This window comes from Cydia splendana, chromosome 6 (genome assembly GCF_910591565.1).
Source record: "Cydia splendana chromosome 6, ilCydSple1.2, whole genome shotgun sequence".
Taxonomy (NCBI): Eukaryota; Metazoa; Arthropoda; class Insecta; order Lepidoptera; family Tortricidae; genus Cydia; species Cydia splendana.
The window spans coordinates 17,834,677-17,854,500 of record NC_085965.1 but is presented as its reverse complement, the minus strand read 5'-3'; the positions used below and the strand labels follow the sequence as shown (position 1 = coordinate 17,854,500).

Sequence of the window (19,824 nt, the reverse complement as noted above, 5' to 3'; positions counted from 1 at the left end):
TGGGGGGCGGCGTGTGGAGAGGACACTGTAGGTGGCCCTTGGTCCGTAGAGGAGAGTTGCAACCATATTAACTATTTAGAAATAATGGCAGCCTTTCATAGCTTAAAAACTTTTGCTAAAGGCATGTCAAACTGTCAAATCTTACTTCGTGTCGATAACACGACGGCAATTTCCTATATTAATCGAATGGGCGGTGTGCAGTTTCCTCATCTCCACCGCGCTGCAAAGGATCTTTGGCAGTGGTGCGAGGCGCGGAATATTATTGTTTTTACGCCTCTTATATTAAATCGGTAGATAACACTGTGGCCGACGCGGAATCGCGTCGTCCTCACTCGGATATCGAATGGGAACTAAATAATTCCGCTTTCAAGATTATCGTTAAACAATTCGGTATGCCAGAAATAGATCTTTTTGCTACTTCCCTGAATAAAAAATGTCATATATATGTTTCCTGGTACAGGGATTCACACGCACTTACCATAAACGCCTTCACCATTCCATGGAACAAATATTACTTTTACGCGTTCCCTCCTTTTTCGATGATTTTAAAGACGATAAGAAAAATCATAAGAGACAACGCTACCGGTATAATGGTAGTCCCCTTTTGGCCAACTCAGCCGTGGTTCCCCCTATTTAAGCAACTACTTGCCACGAATCCCCTATATTTTGAACCTAGTAGCGACTTGATCATATCTAATTCCAGCGATCGCAGTGTACACCGCCGACTTACCCTGGTTGCCGGAGTCTTATCCGGGAGTCGCTACTAAGACATGGGACGCCTCCGTCATCCATCAGTATAATGGTTGCATCTCTATCTGATAATTCCATAAAGCAGTATGATTCTTGCCTAAAGAAATGGCACAGTTTCTGTACTACTAATAATGTTGATTTATTCACTTCCTCGGTAACAGAAATATTAACTTTCCTTACACAGCTGTATGAAGCTAATGCTCAATACGGTACTTTAAACAGCTGCAGATCTGCTCTATCCCTACTTTTAGGCGCGCATATTGGTAACGATGATCGTATTAAACGGTTTTTCAAGGGCGTTTACAGAATGCGCCCGCCTCTACCTAAATATAATCAAACATGGAACACTTCAACAGTATTAGATAGCCTAGCATCTTGGTTCCCCAATCAAAATCTTGATCTGGACAAGATAACTAGAAAACTTGTTACTCTGCTTGCTCTCGTAACTGCTCACAGAGCTCAGACATTGGCTAAAATTCTTTTAAGTAATGTTGAATTTCATATAAACGAAGTCACTATTAAAATTCCCGATCTCGTTAAAACCTCGAGGCTAGGTGCAGCTCAACCTATGTTAATATTACCGGCATTTCCGGAAAAGCCAGAAATTTGTCCGGTTAATACGCTATCTGTTTACATAGATAGAACCAAATTGTTACGTCACAATCACGATTCTCTCTTCGTGAGTCTAAAAAAACCTCATAAACCAGTAACTTCACAAACGATAAGTCGTTGGATTCGTTTGACTTTAGGAGAATGCGGTACAGATATCACAAAGTTTACTGCACATAGTACGCGACATGCAGCGACCTCTAAAGCGCATAGTCTGGGAGTAAACTTGGATGTAATAAGAAAAACCGCTGGATGGAGCGGGTCTTCAGTTATATTTGGTAAATTTTATAACAGGTAAAGAGACCGATAATTCAACATTTGCCAAAACTATTATGTCTAATGTATTATAATTAATTGGGTTAATACTTTGGTAACCATTCAATGTTTACAGACAATTAGTTTTTGGTTAAAGTATTAAATTTATTTGTTTATTATTAACTTGGTTTATTTATTTTATTCGATATTTCACTATTCCTCTCAAGGTCTACATTGTGTTTATTTCTAATCTAGAAGACGAAGCAAAGAGGATAATTAATGATTAAACGTAAGTTCGTTTAATCATTAATTCGTTTAAGCAACTCGGATAATTATGATAGAACTTCACTTATGGTAAGTTCGTTTAATCATTAAATATTGCAGTCACAAAGTAGTTGCAATGTTTCGACTTTGTGTCGACTCTGTGTTGACACATGACACGCGCTGTCAAAAGTAATAACAAAGTTACTGGTATGTTACTGGATTTGCAAAATGGCTCCTTGTGTTGATTTGTTTTCAGATATTCTCAAAGTGTAAAAATGCCGTGGTCAGAGATGGGCATTAATCGATTAACTGTTTATTCGACTAATTAATGGAATAAAAAAAGTTAATTCTCAAATTTTAATCGCGATTAGTTTAGTCGACCTAACATAGATTGAAATTGAATTAATCTGAATATTAATCGAATAAATTATCGATTAAATCTCGATTGAAAGTTGACAGGGGGCCATTTTTGTACGTAAAAATAATAGAAATGTCTTGCATGCAGATGGTAGCAAAACACTTTGTCATAAAAGTCGAGATGGGTGTCGATATATAGGTTTTAGGGAGTGCCGATTTCGAAAATAATGACCATTTTGGAATCCGAAATGGCGGCCATGCACTGTGTCATAAAAGTCGTCATGGATGTCGTTTTATACGTTTTAGGGGGCCCCAATTTTGAAAATGATGACCATTTTGGAATCCAAAATGGCGGCCATGCACTATGCCATAAAAGTCGTCATGGGTGTCGTTTTATAGGTTTTAGGGGGCGCAGATTTCGAAAATGATGACCATTTTGGATTCCAAGATGGCGGCCATGCACTATGTCATAAAAGTCGTCATGGATGTCGTTTTATAGGTTTTAGGGGGCCCCGATTTAGAAAATGATGACCATTTTGAAATCCAAAATGGCGGCCATGCACTATGTCATAAAAGTCGTCATGGGTGTCGTTTTATAGGTTTTGGGGGGCGCAGATTTAGAAAATGATAACCATTTTGGATTCCAAAATGGCGGCCATGCACTATGTCATAAAAGTCGTCATGGATATCGTTTTATAGGTTTTAGGGGGCGCAGATTTCGAAAATGATGACTATTTTGGATTCCAAGATGGCGGCCATGCACTATGTCATAAAAGTCGTCATGGATGTCGTTTTATAGGTTTTAGGGGGCGCAGATTTCGAAAATGATAACATTATCAATTTCAAAATGGCGGCAATGCACTATGTCATAAAAGTCGTCATGGATATCGTTTTATAGGTTTTAGGGGGCGCATAGGGTTTGCAATCCGGATCCGAAATGCATGAAATTATCCGGATCTGGATCCGGATCCGCGGATATTCCCATACATTTCGGATCCGTCGTGCAAACCCTAGGGGCGCAGATTTCGAAAATGATGACTATTTTGGATTCCACTTTTATGACAAAATACGTAGCCGCCATCTTGGATTATAAAATGATCATCGTTTTCGAATTCTGCACTCCCTAAAACCTATAAATCGACATCCGTGACGACGCAAGTTATCTTTATTTTCAGATCTAACAAATTGCTACAGAATACAAAGGACAAAAAAGAAGCGAGGAGGTAATGAAACAAGCAAAAATACAGATGATTCCTCGACGCAATTGGGTGATTCTTAAATTGTGTCCAGATTTTTTTTGTCATAAAAGTTTTTATTTTTCACATATTACTCTCACAAGTTCCGTGACATTTCGACCATGTAATTTTTTAAGTAAATGTTTTTGTTTATCTATGAGGATCTCACTAGAATAGTATAATCAAGGTATGTTTATATTTGATGAATGAAATAGTAACACAAAAAAAAAATATATTTGTGTCTTATATTCCTGCCGAAGACTTTTATTTTACCTTTTCCTTCTACACAAGTTTGGCCAAGTAATAAGAATTTAGGGCTCTCAATTTTATTTTGACTTCTACAACAGTAAAGCTACGAGGCCATGTTTGGTATCGTTTTCGTATAAATTCGCAGTACCAAATTTAGTTAAGGTATCACATTGACACCATTCCGAAGTAAAAACATATAAACTTATTAAAATACTTTCTTTTAAACTCCTCTTCACGCTTAAACTGCTGAACAGTTTTAATTTAAACTTGGTACACATATATTTTGAGTCCCGAGACAGGATATAATAAGTTATCTCAAAAATCATCCTTTAAAGGTGTGAAATGAGGTGTAGGGGGGAATTCAGAATTGACTTCTTGAAGTTAATACTGTTTAAGTTTAGGCTTGAAGTCATGTTTTTTCATCATTTTTAACTAAATCAAAGATGTAGACCATCCCAAATTTCATATAAATCGGTTCAGCGGTTATTGATTTCCCGTACAAATTTCTACGCCACTTTTCACACCTTCAAAAGATGATTTTGGTTATAAGATCTATCCTATGTCCTGTTCCGGGACGCAAACTATTTCTTTACCAAATTTCAACGAAATCGGTTCAGCGGTTAAGCGTCAAGAAGAGTTTCAAAAAAACCGGCCAAGTGCGAGTCGGACTCGCGTTAAGGGTTCCGTACATTAAGTCCGACTCGCGTTTGACTGCACATTTCTAATAGGTTTTCCTGTCATCTATAGGTAAAGAACTATTTTGTGTATTCAGACGGACATACATACAGACGCACGAGTGATCCTATAAGGGTTCCGTTTTTTCCTTTTGAGGTACGGAACCCTAAAAAGATTTATTTTTATTTTGTGGAATGGTGTCAATGTGATATATTAAATGGATTCAGCACCCCAGATTTATACGAAAACGATACCAAACACGGCCTAGCACCTTCACTGATATAGATATATCAAGATAAAATTGAGAGCCCTAAATAAACTTTCAAGAGCGGATATCTCAAAAACTATTCAACATATCGAAAAAATTGACGGAATAAACTTGTAACAAATTACATTAATTGTAACAAATTATCTTAACAAAAAACAACGTTCTAAGACAGGAACAAAATGGCTTTAGGAAAAATAAATCCACAACATTGGCTTGTTTCGAACTCAACAATCAAATAACAGAATGCATAGACCAAGGTATTCCTGTTGGCGTACTATTTCTCGACATGTCAAAAGCATTTGACACGGTTTGTCATAAACGCCTCCTCCAAAAACTAGAAAAATACGGAATACGCGGACCAGCCTACTCCTGGATTGAAAGTTACCTCAATAATCGAGAGCAATGCACGGAAATAGCAAAAGTCATTAATGATCAGCGTTCTTTGTTTCAATCGTGTTATAAAGTAAATAAGTATGGCGTACCGCAAGGCAGTATCTTAGGCCCCCTTTTATTTCTTGCTTATATTAACGATTTACCTGATTCGACAAAACATAATTGCATATTATTTGCTGACGACACTACGTTAGTAATTAAAGGAACAGACATAAATAATTTTGAAAATGAGGTAAACACAGCTCTACGAGATGTCATCGAGTGGTTAGAATTGAATAACCTTCAAATTAATGTAGACAAAACGAAATTTATGGTATTTAAATCTTATAAATCTAGAACTCACCAAGTTGTAGTTAAACATAAATTACAACAAGTCGAAGAAGTAAGTAGCACTGTCTTTCTTGGTATGAAACTCGACACACATTGTAGTTGGAAAGAACACGTAGACACGGTCTGTATCAAACTGAACAAGTTCATATTTGCTCTTTGGCGTATTAAGCGAACTGTTTCGTTCAAAAGTGCCTTATTAATTTATCACGGATATGTTATGTCTACTCTACGATATGGTGTAATTATGTGGGGCAACTCTGTTAACGCCGACCGCACTTTTGTGGCTCAAAAAAAATGCGTCCGTACCCTTTGCGGAGTAGACAGACTAGAACCTTGTAAACCATTATTTATTAAGCATAAACTACTATCCTTCCCCTGCCTCTATATTTACGAGATATGCATTTTTGTAAAACTTAATATTGAACTATTCACCTTCATAGTAGACAAAGAAACAACACGGTCACATAGACGCTGTAGGTTAGCATTACCAACTACTAGCAAGTTAGAACTTAGGAAAAAAAGCGCGTATTGTATGTGTATTAATATATTCAATAAAATACCAGCTGAAATAAAGATATTGCCTACTAAGGATTTCAAAAAGACATTGTATAAAATATTAATTGACAATTGTTTTTACAGTATAAACGAATTTTTATTGCATACGTTTTAAAATGTAAATTGACATCTGAAAATCTTTTATAATTATCCTATTTAATGTATTTTTTTTTTTGTACTTAATTTTAATTTTCATTTCAGTATTTTCATGTTTTAAATATTGTTAGTTGATGCTAATTTAAAATTAATCTTGTAAATATAATATAATGAACTTTAAATGACAGAGTGATCTAATCACTGACAACTGTTTTCACACGTCTGCCTAGACTGAATGTATCATGGGACGCAATGCTTGTAATTTAAGATCTTATAATACCATATGTTCATTGTGAATAAACGATTTCATTTCATTTCATTTCAAAATTAAATTAACTTTCATTTTGTATAAGTGGCCATGTCGCTGAGATGCATAGTTTCCGAGATAATATATAATCGAAAAACGGGAAAATGGGACCTTCAAAGCCCCCTCTCTCCCCCCCGCTCAAGGGCTACGGCCGGGGACTTTTGATATGTTCACCTCCTAACTTGTCAAACCGAGTTACGGAGTCAAAAATTGTGTTCCGAGCATTTCTCTCTACAACTTTTGGAGCATTCGTTGCCTGACCTAAGTAGCTTATTGAATTTCTTTAAAAACTTTTCTGTAAAAGGTTGACGGGTGTTGGGTGTTTATATGGTTTCGGTCGATTATTATCATTTGCATTGCCCATGATGACTTACTAGAATTACGAGCACACGAGACACTAATAGTAGTTTGACAAACCTTGGTTTTCAAGAGGTATTTTATATTGACATTTGCTGTCACAAATTTGCTGTCAGATTTAGTCGCAAACCGCACGCAAAGTGCACACAAATGTGTCGACACCTTGTTACGGAAAAGTGTAGACACGGCGACGACACTTTGTTTCGAAACAATTCTAGACACATTGTGTGGACTCTGTTACGACACATCTGACATTTAGTTACCACTTTGTGATTCTGCGACTGGAATGGTTATATGGGCGGTATGACGAAGCACGAAGTTTCCGCAACTGAAAAACCATCATCGTCACATCACTAGTCGAAAGGGAAAGGGATAGCGCATTGCATTTTCAAGTTGACGAAAAGGGAAGGACATACTTCGCCTCTGCTTACTGACCAGTATAAAATGAACCCCGCGGACAAGAAACATTATTCAATGAAATAATGAATTTGACTTTCCTGTGGGATGTTATTCCATCTGTTTCGTAAGTAGATGTCTCAGATGACTTGCCACACCATTTTACGCTGCAATATCCCATGATTTCCCAATGAATTCAATAGTTTACGATTTATTTTCTTAGACTCGTGCACACTGCTTACGCGTCGTTACGTTGGGCGCAACTGATCGGAGCGGCGCGCGAACAATCTTATATTTGACCTATACACCATACGGGTGGTGACCGCGAGTCGTCCTATAAGCTCGGTCTATAGGGGTTGGTCTGTGGGTCTAGCCTCAGTCCTAGTGAGTTTTTGCGGCTCGTGAAGGCCGAGATATACTTGCCTACGAGGCTTACAGGCCAATACCGTTGCGGACTGGTTTACTGTGATTGTCTATGTATCGATTGTTATCCAAATTTACTATAAAATAAAACAAAGTTTCTAGTTCAATTATATTCTGTGCATATTTAATTTTATTTTTTATACCTCGTCGATGACAAACAAGCATACGGCCCGTCGGTTTACTAATATGTGGCCGAAAATTGTATGGCAAATTATCACTTCCCAAACTATTTTTCCCATAGTAAAATTTGGCAAAACTATCAGATGGCAGACCAATGTTTCGCATATATAACATGTCGCAAATGATTATTTACAATATTATGGTATGGCAAAATATTTAGTTGGTCATGTTTCAAAGTCTTTTATTGTTATGTCGAATGTATTGATAGGCATAAATTATTTTTCGCCTAATATTGTGAATAACGTACCTATCCCTGGGAGCAGTTTCGTTTTTAGGGTCAAAAAAAAAAAAACCCTAACCTACCTATCTCTGGGAGCAGTCTCGTTTTACGGGTCATAAAAAAAATGCTAAATATAGTTGTGATCCAATAAAAAGTATGCGAAATTTCAATTTGGGCAAACGTTATTTAACAATAAATAGTTAGGTATAATAAAACATTTGCTTAGTAACTATTTTTCTAAATGAATCATGGTAAAATGAACATCTGCTAAATAAAATTGTGTTCAAATAAAAATTATGCTAAATAATAATATGCTAAGTATTGGTTTGCCAACTAAAAGTACTGCAATAAGTTGGTTGGGAAGTGAAATTAGGCGAAAAATATTTCGGCGAGATGGCAGTACACCCGGCCCGTCTGATGGTAAGCAGTCTCCGTAGCCTATGGACGCCTGCAACTCCAGAGGTGTTAGGTACATGCGCGTTGCCGTGCCTAACCCTCCGCACCCTCGTTGATAACTGACAACCATACTCACCGGCAGGAACAATACTATGAGTAGGATCTAGTGTTATTTGGCTGCAGATTTCTGTAAGGTTGAGCTCTGCTCTAGATCTGGAATGACATCCGCTGTGCTGTGTGACACAGCACAGCGGATGTCATTCCAGTTCATGTGGTAGGACACAGCCTGTGTCCTACCACACAAAGCGAGATGTAATTCACAGTGCCCATACCTCTCTTTTGGACGTAGTTCAAGGACCAGAGGAATGTCCATATATCTTAAGTATTTTCGTACTAAATAACTACACAGATTCAGATTCTGAACATATAACCGTAAGTTTACCAAAAATTTGGCGTAGCTGTACAGTCAGATGCAGAGAAAAACAATCCGCCAAAATTAAATTTCCACCCTGCCAGGACTTTATTTATTGATAAAGATAACGATATGTTTGCAAAAATGTAGTGATGAACATAGGTGGACAGTAATTTTGGATGCGTAGGGGAGAGCGGGGAGAAACGCAACACTTTGTACTTTGACCTTAGTTTCTGACTAACCGTTATTATTTTGATGAAATTAATGTAGTCATATATAACTTCATTGCATGTTCTGTACATTAACATCTTGATTAACCTTATAATTGTGTATTTTGTATGTAAGTACCAGAGTGACTAAAAAATCGTCTTTTGTTACTCATGACCCCGTTGGCGTGCAGAAAGTAACACGTGTGGGTCAAAAGTAACAAGACACAGTGGGCTGTAATTAATATAATATGATAGGTATATGAAATCAAAAAAGTACTAATTAAATACATATGTAAATTATTATTGATCACACACTTTAATATTTGCATTTTAACTAGATAAACATTAGTATTTTAAGAAAACAAATCAATATTAAGTCCTCTTTAGACATTGTTGACAGATAATTCAGGGCCAGAGTTTTTTCACTCACAAATATGTCATACATCGTTTAAATCAGGGGTCTCCAAACTTTTTTACCTGAGGGCCATATTGCGCCTCAGCATTTTCGCGCGCGCCACTGTCGGCGCCGGGGGGGGGGGGGGGTGTATCTGGTTGCTGATGAACTGATACTGATAGGGCTGAACACCTGGAGCCTGGCTCCCGCGGGCTGGATTGGACCGCTGTCGGCGGGCCGGATTGGAACGCTTCGCGGGCCGGATTTGGCCCGCGGGGCGGGGTTTGGAGAGCCCTGGTTTAAATCATCATTGACGCATTAAGCATGTGACACCATATTAGATTCAATAGGTATATATTCTATGGGATGTAAATGTTACTTTTGTACCTATACGGCTTTGTTACTTTTGTACCCGACCGCATTTTTCTGAAAACATGAAAGATATCTTTGAAACGGAACGTGCTCGAGAAAATAAATTGCAATCAATCTAATCAATAATCAATATCCCTGCGGGTGGCAGGGCCTCCGGTTGAAGGGTAGGAGAAATGGTGCAGCCATTTTTTTAAATATGCCCCTGCGTGGCAGAGGGCGGGAGCCGGACACTTCCCTAATTGGCGGCGAACCGGGAGACGGTTCCGTCATAACAAGCCCGTGAGTGGCAGAGACCGTCTCCCGGCCTCTGTGCGACATCGTATTTCGCGCCTAAAATAAAACCGTTAAAACTATGCCTTGCTTGTTCACTCTTGCAAGATGCATTCGTCAATAAACAAGGATGGTATTCCTTAACGGTCGAATTCCCGCGTAAAATAAAGTTTGTTAGAACTGTGTGAATCATATTAAATGTATTGTTTTGTCATATAAACTGCTTTTTCTACAGTCAATTGTTTTATTTCCTAATTATACGTATTTTTATACATGAAAGTAGAAAAAAAATGGTAATAATATGAGATTTGATCAAGTCCAGCATAATTCACATAAAATAGAATGTAATTCATTGGTATACAATCAAATAAACCACTATATGCTGAATTCAATAATACATAGTTAATATATATCATTCATACATATTTTTTGAGAAACGGTCATATTTCTAACACGCGCCAAATTCGTGATGACCCTCCTGGAGGCCCCGCCACTTGACGTATATTTTTCCAAAATGGCCGCGCCACTCAACCTCAACCCACCGTTAAATCTGAGGCGCCGCCATTCAACGGCTTGTTATGTCTGTCCGTCTCCCGGCTCCCCGCCACTTACCGTAGAGACCGGGAGCCGGACAATGCCACTCTAGGAGATATGCAAATATTCAGAAGATGAATGTATTTTAATACAACGTAAACATCAAATAACTAAAAGTCGAAAAACGTACTTTTGATTCGAAAAATCACGTTGCGTCCTCTCACACAACCTAATAGCACGTGGCGCCTGTTTCGACTGAATGCAAGTGAAGGGGGCGCCACTGTCTATCACGTAATAGCAGCGGAATGGTGTTTTGACTATTAGATACACCTACAGAGTGTAACACGGCTGTTTTGAAAGGGGGTAAAATAATAAATGAAAAGCTCCGGCTTGTGGAAAATGGAAACAGCCATGTTAACAAAATAAAATTAAATCAAAATTAAATTAAATAGACTAAACGGAAACCTTGCTGCAGGAAAGCTAGGAGGAGACTCTTACCTAAAAAAACATATCTAAATCATACAAAGTTTTCCTGGAGTGACAACCTAAATATCTCAAGTTTTAATTATTTTTACTCGTATGACAACCCCGACAACAGATAAGCATAAAGAGGTGCATCTGAATGCAACAGATTATGCAAATAAGTGCAACCAATCGAGTTAGTTTGGGATATTGTTAAAATCATCGAAATAAGAAAAGGAATTCAACCCAAAAATATTAATTTAAAATTTAAGAAAATGTCTACGTTACAAGAGCAATAGTTACTTTCCTTTCCACCCGCCGTTACGTTTGTCCCCGCTCTCCCCTACATTTCACTTGAAAAAGCATGCAAAATTTTCTTATTAGCTAGGTACTACAACTAAATATATACAGATTGAAGCTAAGCTAAGGTAAGTAAGTTATATAATAATAACATCATCGGAATACACATATGATTTCAATGAAATTGTCATTGAATTGATTTTGCGCCTTATCGAAAGCCCTATTGAATAGAGTAGTACCTAAATAACGTTTTTCATCTGACGACTTCTGTATTTATTCGGTTTATTTAGTACGCGTATCTAATGAATTCGATTTTAGTTAATTTACATTTAAATACGTCACATGTGACATGCACAGACAAGGAGAGTAAGATAAAATATATTGTTTCTCTTCCTTCTTTCAATGGAACTTTTTTAGAGTTTCTCTTCCTCAAAGGAGGCAAGTGGTTAACACGAAACTCAAAATACTCTCATTTGCATCTTAAAAAAAACAGGATGGGTCACTGACCTGTCCCAGTAAAGTGAGGTAGTGTGCGTGAAGTGTGCTTGTGTGTGAAATGGGGTAATTTGACAGAAACTGAAAATTTTCCTCGGGCATACCTCGCCTTAAATCTTTATTAATTTAATTTAACTCTGTTTTATATGTATAATTTGTCCGGACTATGACAATTGTTGGGGTTATTTTTAAACCTGGTAGAGTAGTTATAAATAACAAATATACTCTAGGAAAGGCTTCAATATTTCGTTTCCGCTAATTCTGAACTCAGTCTGGATACCTAGTTTTTTTTTAAATATTTTATTATTATATTTGAAAGCCTATATGCCTCTTGTCTATGTAGGTAGTTTTATATGTATAGTTATAGAAAATCAATATACTTATGTCTCTATACGACTACTTACATTAAATGTACCTAATCAAATGAAGAAATGTATAAAAAGTATGTACGGGTATGACCTGTGCTGTAGGTAGTATTAGTATATAAGTAAATGTAATTTCTACGTAGCCTAAGTGCGCTTATTAATTATTTAATTGAATGATACCGAGTCCAGGGTTCGAAAATATTTACGATCCGCTTCCATGACTTCTACTAGCATCTCTAAAGGTGTCGCCGTTCTGTTGTGATCCATGGGAGTCTGATCATAGCTGGTCCAAACAGTGGCTCTGAAAAATACAAACACACCACATTTGAGCGTTTCTTTTATTTTTTACCATTTTATATATTGTGACCTTTTTTGCCACTTTTGTGTTATTTCTAGTCATAGGAGAAAAAAAGTGTCCTAAAATTTCCATACATTTTTCAAACTTTCCTTTTTGTTACCGCCATACAAAGTGTATGGGGAAATGGTAACACAATAGGAAAAAAACTCTGGGACATTTTTTTATCCCATTAGGATCGAAAGAGCTCGTGATTCTAAGTAGAAATAACACAAAAGTGTCAAAAAAGGTCACAATATATAAAAATGGCACAAAATAAAAGAAACGCTCATTTAATTATGTTTTATTATTCTTTAATTCATGCACGCATTAAGTAATTCATGCAAAAAAAGTACATGATACTTAGGGCATGCTGAAAATTCCTGGAACTAGCCACTTAGAAAAAATCAGTCGTCTATTATAGAGTCGTCTATATAGTAGAAGTATCAGAATCCAGAAACTTTCAGTATGGCCCACGTATTATTAATCGTTTTTAACATCGTACATTACATCGCGGTTGACTGTGACGATACCCTGACTTAATGACAATAAAAAAATTAATTTCATGCACCTTATAAAACAAAGTGGTCCGCCGCTATTTGTGTTTGTTTGTATGTTCGCGATAAATTCAAAAACTACTGAACGGATTTTCATGCAATTTTCACCTATCAATAGAGTGATTCTTGAGGAAGGTTTAAACGTATAATTTGCGAAGCCGGGACGGGTCGCTAGTATTTTATATAAGTAAGTAGGTATACGATATACGATACCACACTACAAAGTATCTGCATTGCTAGTAGGTAATACGTCGTTGTACTGCTACTTGATGAAGATGTACCTCCTTATTCTCGTTTAAACCTTATAATCGTTTGTATTTATCTGTAATTTTGACTTATGTATTTGTAAGAAAGGGATAAAACGTAATTTAACTAAATCAGGCCCGTAAAGTTTTATGAATAAGATGGGTAGAATTCAATTTGTATTACTTACTCAGATTGCGACGCAACGGCATCTTTCGGACGACAATTCCAGATAGATTTCAACAACAGAGACAACGTCCAAGCGCATGGAATGTCGTCTTCAAGTAACACCAGGCAGAAACGTTTCTTGTTTACACTCGAGACGCGGATAAACCAAAATTTTGTAAACGTCAAGTGATTGAGGAAACTAGTTTCATCCAAGTCGTAACATTGACATTGCATCTCTAAAATAGATAAATAACCCTTATAGGTAATGCAAGTAAATTTTAATTTTAGGTGGTAAGTACGTACAGTCAACAATACTATTCGCTTAGCACCTTTCCATACAAACTTCTATGAAGGGGGGAGGATACCTTTTCTCTGCAACAGACTGTACATCACTCAATAGTTCGTCTGCTCGGATTAGTCACAATCGCACGAATATATTTTTAAGCTTAATTATTATTCTGCGTAATAATTAATCATGGCGGAAAAGGCAATGAAATAAACACATAACAGCATATTGTAATATTGTATAATTCGACTACCGTAGGCTCAAAGGGCTTAACGGACATAACGCGATTTTTCAGGAGAGCCAAAAAACAGTTTTGTTTTGAGAAAAAAATCATAACTTTTTTGCTTGTTTGAATAAACAGATGCCTGTATGTGGCGTATTCTTAACGTTTTGAGCTCTTTTAAACCGATTGCTTGAATTTATAATACAATGCTTATTTACGAAAATAGCATGTCCGTTACGCCAAAAAACACGACTGTTTTTAAGAAGGGCGCCCCTTACGCCTCATTTTTATGGTTCATGGCGTAAATCCTACAATTTCGTTGCAATATTTGCAACTTGCAGTTATACTTCTAAGTACTATAATTTACAATTATTTTTTTTTAAACTTATAGTGATGTATTCACTGTTAAGTTTTTTCCCCATTTTAGTTATTTTTGATACTTAAACTTGGCAAAGGTCGTTATATTAGCCACAAAACCAATGTTTTCTTTTTTTAATTGTTATTATTACTTGAACAGAATCACTGCTGTCCTACCATCTATATCTATTTATGTATATCAAAACTATTTATAACAATTAGTTTTACTATAGAAAGTATTAGGTATGCGTTATATCTGGTTGTAATCTTAATTTGATCATAAAATTTACTTTTACACACTATAATACTATTAGGTACAATAGTAGTTTTGACATTTTGTATGTCCGTTCAGTAAAACTTAATGAATATGCCATTATTTATGACATAACATCATAGACCGGGAGATAGTGACACATTTTACTGGGTCATTTGTACCAGTATGGCGGTTCGTCAGGGGTCTAAGCATGTAATGAAGGAAAGAAAATGCTATGACCATAGCGCTGGTACCGGCGGCCCAATCGCGTGGGCGTTAGTCGAACGTGTCGGATAAAATACGAGTGTCGAACGATTTGTACCACAAAAATCCTCGTATTATTCGATAGTCCATAAAAAAGAAGTAGGCGGTAGCGTAATGCCATACTTCTCCGGTGTGACTTACAGCCCGCCATACTGAGGCGAACACGTTAATTAAAAAAAAACAATTCAACCATTTGTACCAAGCTAATTTTTGCACAGGTGATCATCGTCGAGCAGCCATTCATGGACATCACCATGCCATACTTTTCGGATGGTTCCAAATGCCCGCCATACCGCCGCAAGGGAGTTAATTTTTTTTTTATTGCTAAACGATTTGTACCATCTTGAATTTTTTTTTCAACACTTTCTGTGTGATCATAAATGGAAATCTCATAATGCCATACCTGTAGGAGGTGGCAAATGTGTACAATATTTTTTTTTATTTCAAGTATGGTGCCCCTTTTTCCCCCTATTAGAAGTATGGCAAATATAATAATGGTCACATTGCATCATATAATTTCCAAAAATCCAAATGCCATACTGGTACAAATCGTCAAAAAATTGTTTTTTGTTTTAAGTCTTGGCTTAAGTCTCACAGTCGTCCGCCCCGTAGTTATAATCTGAAATATATTTTTTTAGGTACAATTGTATCCAAACAAACAGAATATGATGATGCCATGCTGTAAAAAATTATTTTACGTATACATAGTCGTATTTTTGAAACGTGTCGATTAAATAAGTTTTTCAAGTATGGCAGCACTTTATCCCCCTACTATAAGTATGGCAATTATAATAACGGTCACATTTTATCAAATACTCTCCAAAAATTTAAATGCAATACTGGTACAAATCGTTTAGCAAAAAAAAAAAATTAACTTCCTTGCGGCGGTATGGCGGGCATTTGGAACCATCCGAAAAGTATGGCATGGTGATGTCCATGAATGGCTGCTCGACGATGATCACCTGTGCAAAAATTAGCTTGGTACAAATGGTTGAATTGTTTTTTTTTAATTAACGTGTTCGCCTCAGCATGGCGGGCTGTAAGTCACACCGGAGAAGTATGGCATTACGCTACCGCCTACTTCTTTTTTATGGACTATCGAATAATACGAGGATTTTTGTGGTACAAATCGTTCGACACTCGTATTTTATCCGACACGTTCGACTAACGCCCACGCGATTGGGCCGCCGGTACCAGCGCTATGGTCATAGCATTTTCTTTCCTTCATTACATGCTTAGACCCCTGACGAACCGCCATACTGGTACAAATGACCCAGTAAAATGTGTCACTATCTCCCGGTCTATCAGAGTAGGTAGCAAAAAAGGCATATGGCCAGGCCTACGTACTTCTATGGATTTAAATCCAAACGTTATAAACAATAACTTTCATAAGGTTAATCCTATAAATAAGGGTTTAATTAGCGATTGCAAATCCGTGAACATTTTTCAAATCCGGATTTTCGGATTTTGGTTTGACCGAAATCCGAAGTTCGGATTCAATCCGGATTTTAAGAAAGGAATATGTGGCATAAAGGCAAAGTGAAACAAATAATCAAATTAAGTTGTTTTTATTAAAAATAAAAAAACAGAATGCGTACACTGCTACGCCAATAACAAAATCTTTAAAAAATAATAAAAACAAAATACATACGTACACTCCCAAGTAACAAAAGGTTCTATAACTAAGGCATTTTATCACCAAACAGTGATATAGTAGGCCTATAATGGTAACCATTGTGACTGCTTGTACTATAAAGGTTTTTAACAAAGCGTTTTGTTTCTATAAGATTAAAGACCTTTTAAGTACTATAATTTAGCTCTTAGAACGCTTATAGGATCATACAAAAGAATCTTTAAAGTGCTGCACTGTAATAGATATGCAAAAAGCGATTATGGTACTATTTAATACTGTAGACGACTTTACTGATGCTTTTATGTACCTGTTTTGCACTAATAATGCGTCAAAGTAACTTTTATAGTACTAGTATTGTAGCAGACTAGCAGTATCGTAAACACTATTAGAGGATCAATCTGCACTATAAAAGGGCTTTGCACGACCATTACGTAACGTTTTAGCATTTTAAAAGCTCTCTTATCATCGCTGTAAGGCTAGAAGAGTTCTCTAAAAGTCATGAAAGTTTTTCTATAGTGCTATATAGTACCATAAAAGTTACCTGGTACGTTGCTAAATAACTTAAATCGTAACTTAAAAAATGGCTGCTGTTTTCTGCCATAATAGCACATTAGCGGTACGGCTGGAGCGAGGATTTTATTAATTTTAATTTAATTAAAACATGAAAATTATGAGAGCGCATTGTCAAATTTGAAATCAGCATAATGATTCTATCGATACATTGTACAATGTACCGGCATAGGGGCTATTCATAAATTACGTCATTTCAAATTAGGGGAGGGGGGGTCTGGACATCGGATGATGGTAGCATGACGTAGGAGGAAACGGGGTCATTCGAAGCATGATTTTTGGATGATGTTAGGGGGGGGGGGGGGGGGGTCGAAAGTCGTCAAAAATCGATGACGTAATTTATGGACAGCCCCATAGTAACGGTCCACAAATGCTTTTTAGTACATCCTTTTTATTACCTAAATACAAATATTACAAATGTCACTTTAGGAAACAATGGCGAATGAACTTATTTAATATTTTAGGCACCCACGACGCAAGTATGATAAAAAAGATCACTGTAATCGTTTACGGTGCAAAATAGCACTATAAACATGTTTCATTGGTTACTTTTATAATTCCAAATTGCGACATAAACGTTGCAGACAGCACTATTTTAGTACTAAAGAGCGTTTCTCGTCACTTTTACATTTCAACCATAGAGCTGATTTATCACCGTGAGAGCCTTTATGTAATGTTTATAGAATAAATCAGTGATAAAACTAGGGCCTATCTGGGGTTTTGTAAACGTTTACAACACCATTATAGTGCTAATCATGAACACTAATTAGCACGCTCCAAAACGTTCTCAGGACTTTTATAGTACCAAATTTTGTTACTTGGGCTGCTACGCCAATAAAAAAAGCGGACGCGGGGCAAGCATACAGGTGCGAGCGAGTGCGCGACGCCGCGACGCGCAATGCCCGGCTGGCAATAGCTCTCCCGCGTTACCGCTTCATGTGCACCGCTTTTTATTTCGCATTAGAATTAATTTTGAGCAAATTAGTACTGGTGGGAAAAAATCCGAAAAACCGGTTTTTTCTTTTCAAAATCCGAATTTTAAAACGGATTTTCAAACGCTCCGAAATCCGGATTTTTGAACTTCGAATAATCCGGATTGCAATCACTAGGTTTAATGTTAACAAAAAAGTATGAATATTACGTCTAAACCAAATTGCAAATGGTCCAGTCACATACAAAACTAAAAGTTATCAGTCTAACCTTAATTAATCGCCATAATTATCATTTGAATATAATCATGTTTTATTATTTTCATAAAACTAGTTTAGTTTAAATTTTCAAACTTTAGAAACCCTATAAATAAATTATTAATGAGCACATGAGCAGGTAATGCAAGTACCTACTTAATAAAAAAAATGATAAGGAAATTACTACAACAATTATAAACTCGAAATTGTACATTATATGTTGGCGTATCTCTTACATTGAATTCTTTAACATTCGTATAATATCCACTAATTGTGGGCGTAACGTACATTTAATACTCAAAAATCTACTGCAAATAGGCGTAACTGACAAAAAATTTGCACACATTTAATAAAATTTTCGATGCAAAAGGGCGTGTCATACAAAAAGTTGGGAGTTACGCCAAAATGTCTCACAACATTTTTTTGAATTGGAAGATACGGCAAAATGCATTGGAAAATTGTGGTCAAGCATTGATTTTTCATAGGGCTTAACGGACATTTTTTTCAAGTTATCGAGACGTTAAATATACCATTCGATAGAGAAAAAAAAACTGAGAACAACTGCATTCATAACTCATTTTCGCCATTTTGTCCCTTACGCCCTTTGGGCCTACGGTAGTCGATATATTATATAGGTACTTGGTGCTAAGGTGTCCTTGAACCCGTTAATATACCCCTTGCCAAAAGATTGGCTATTATTGCTTGGATTTTATTGCTTATGTATCCATATGGGTACTTACGTACCTAGTACCTACTAGCTACCTACCACTACTACCTACCTTCTACTGCTACACAAGCTAAGGAGGAAAATGTAATTATTGAGCATACCAAAACCACTCTGAATATCCCATAGTATAACATCTCTTAGGTGATGCACTTGCTTTGATACTTCGTCAAAGGTAATGTGATGGCTAGTGTAAGAACGTTGATCAGCAGGGAAAGCGGTTGTACCTCTAAACAAACAAACACTTGACGATATCCAAATACACATGTGCACTTAATGCCTATATTTTGGAATATATGCCATGTGCTAAGTGATTTTACCAAGATTTTACTTACGAAACTTGAGACTATTAGGCCAAAGCACAAAGGTGTAAACACATGTAATTTACTTACGTAAGTAGCGACCAAGGGACACAGCTATACGCTATACTACAGAATGAGAGATGAATATCATTAAGTATCTCATTCTAACAAATAGCTCTATCCCTACTTACGTAAGTAGTAGTGTATCTTAGGCCTCAGGTATAGCGTCTGATTACTGATTAAGTATATTGAATAAAATATTTCACAATATTCAAGGCAGGGTATTGCAGGCCATGGTACACTTGGACTGAAATGCCATGGATACTTTTCCCTTCTTTGGCGCCAGGATATCCTATTATCACGATAATCAGAACGAATGACTCGGTTTCATATCGGGTAATGAACTTAAATAATTTATTTTTAAATGTTTACATATTCAGTAGTTCAAGCGTTCTCTTTTTTCTAAAAATTAAAAAAGTAAAAATAAACTGTCCGTGGTACAACACCTTTCTCTATTATTTTGTTGCATTATTAATCACAACTTTAAATAAATTTTAATTTTATCGTATATGTAATAGTGTAGCAAAAATCTTTG

General features: G+C 36.5%; 1 protein-coding gene and 1 long non-coding RNA gene across 2 annotated transcripts in view; both read right to left on the bottom strand.

The window, feature by feature from the left end:
- LOC134791678 (uncharacterized) overlaps nucleotides 1-19,817 on the bottom strand; it is a 40,195-nt gene extending 20,378 nt beyond the window's left edge. Inside the window, exons 1-3 of the mRNA XM_063762771.1 lie at nucleotides 19,032-19,817; nucleotides 13,453-13,666; nucleotides 12,309-12,429 (exon numbers count right to left, since the gene is read on the bottom strand). Of these exons, the coding sequence (XP_063618841.1) occupies nucleotides 12,309-12,429; nucleotides 13,453-13,666; nucleotides 19,032-19,194 (498 nt within the window). The 5' untranslated portion in view covers nucleotides 19,195-19,817. The remainder of the gene's footprint in view (nucleotides 1-12,308; nucleotides 12,430-13,452; nucleotides 13,667-19,031) is intronic.
- Nucleotides 1-19,824, bottom strand: part of LOC134791805 (uncharacterized) — a 470,284-nt gene that overhangs the window by 292,280 nt on the left and 158,180 nt on the right. The gene's annotated exons all lie outside the window — the stretch shown is intronic.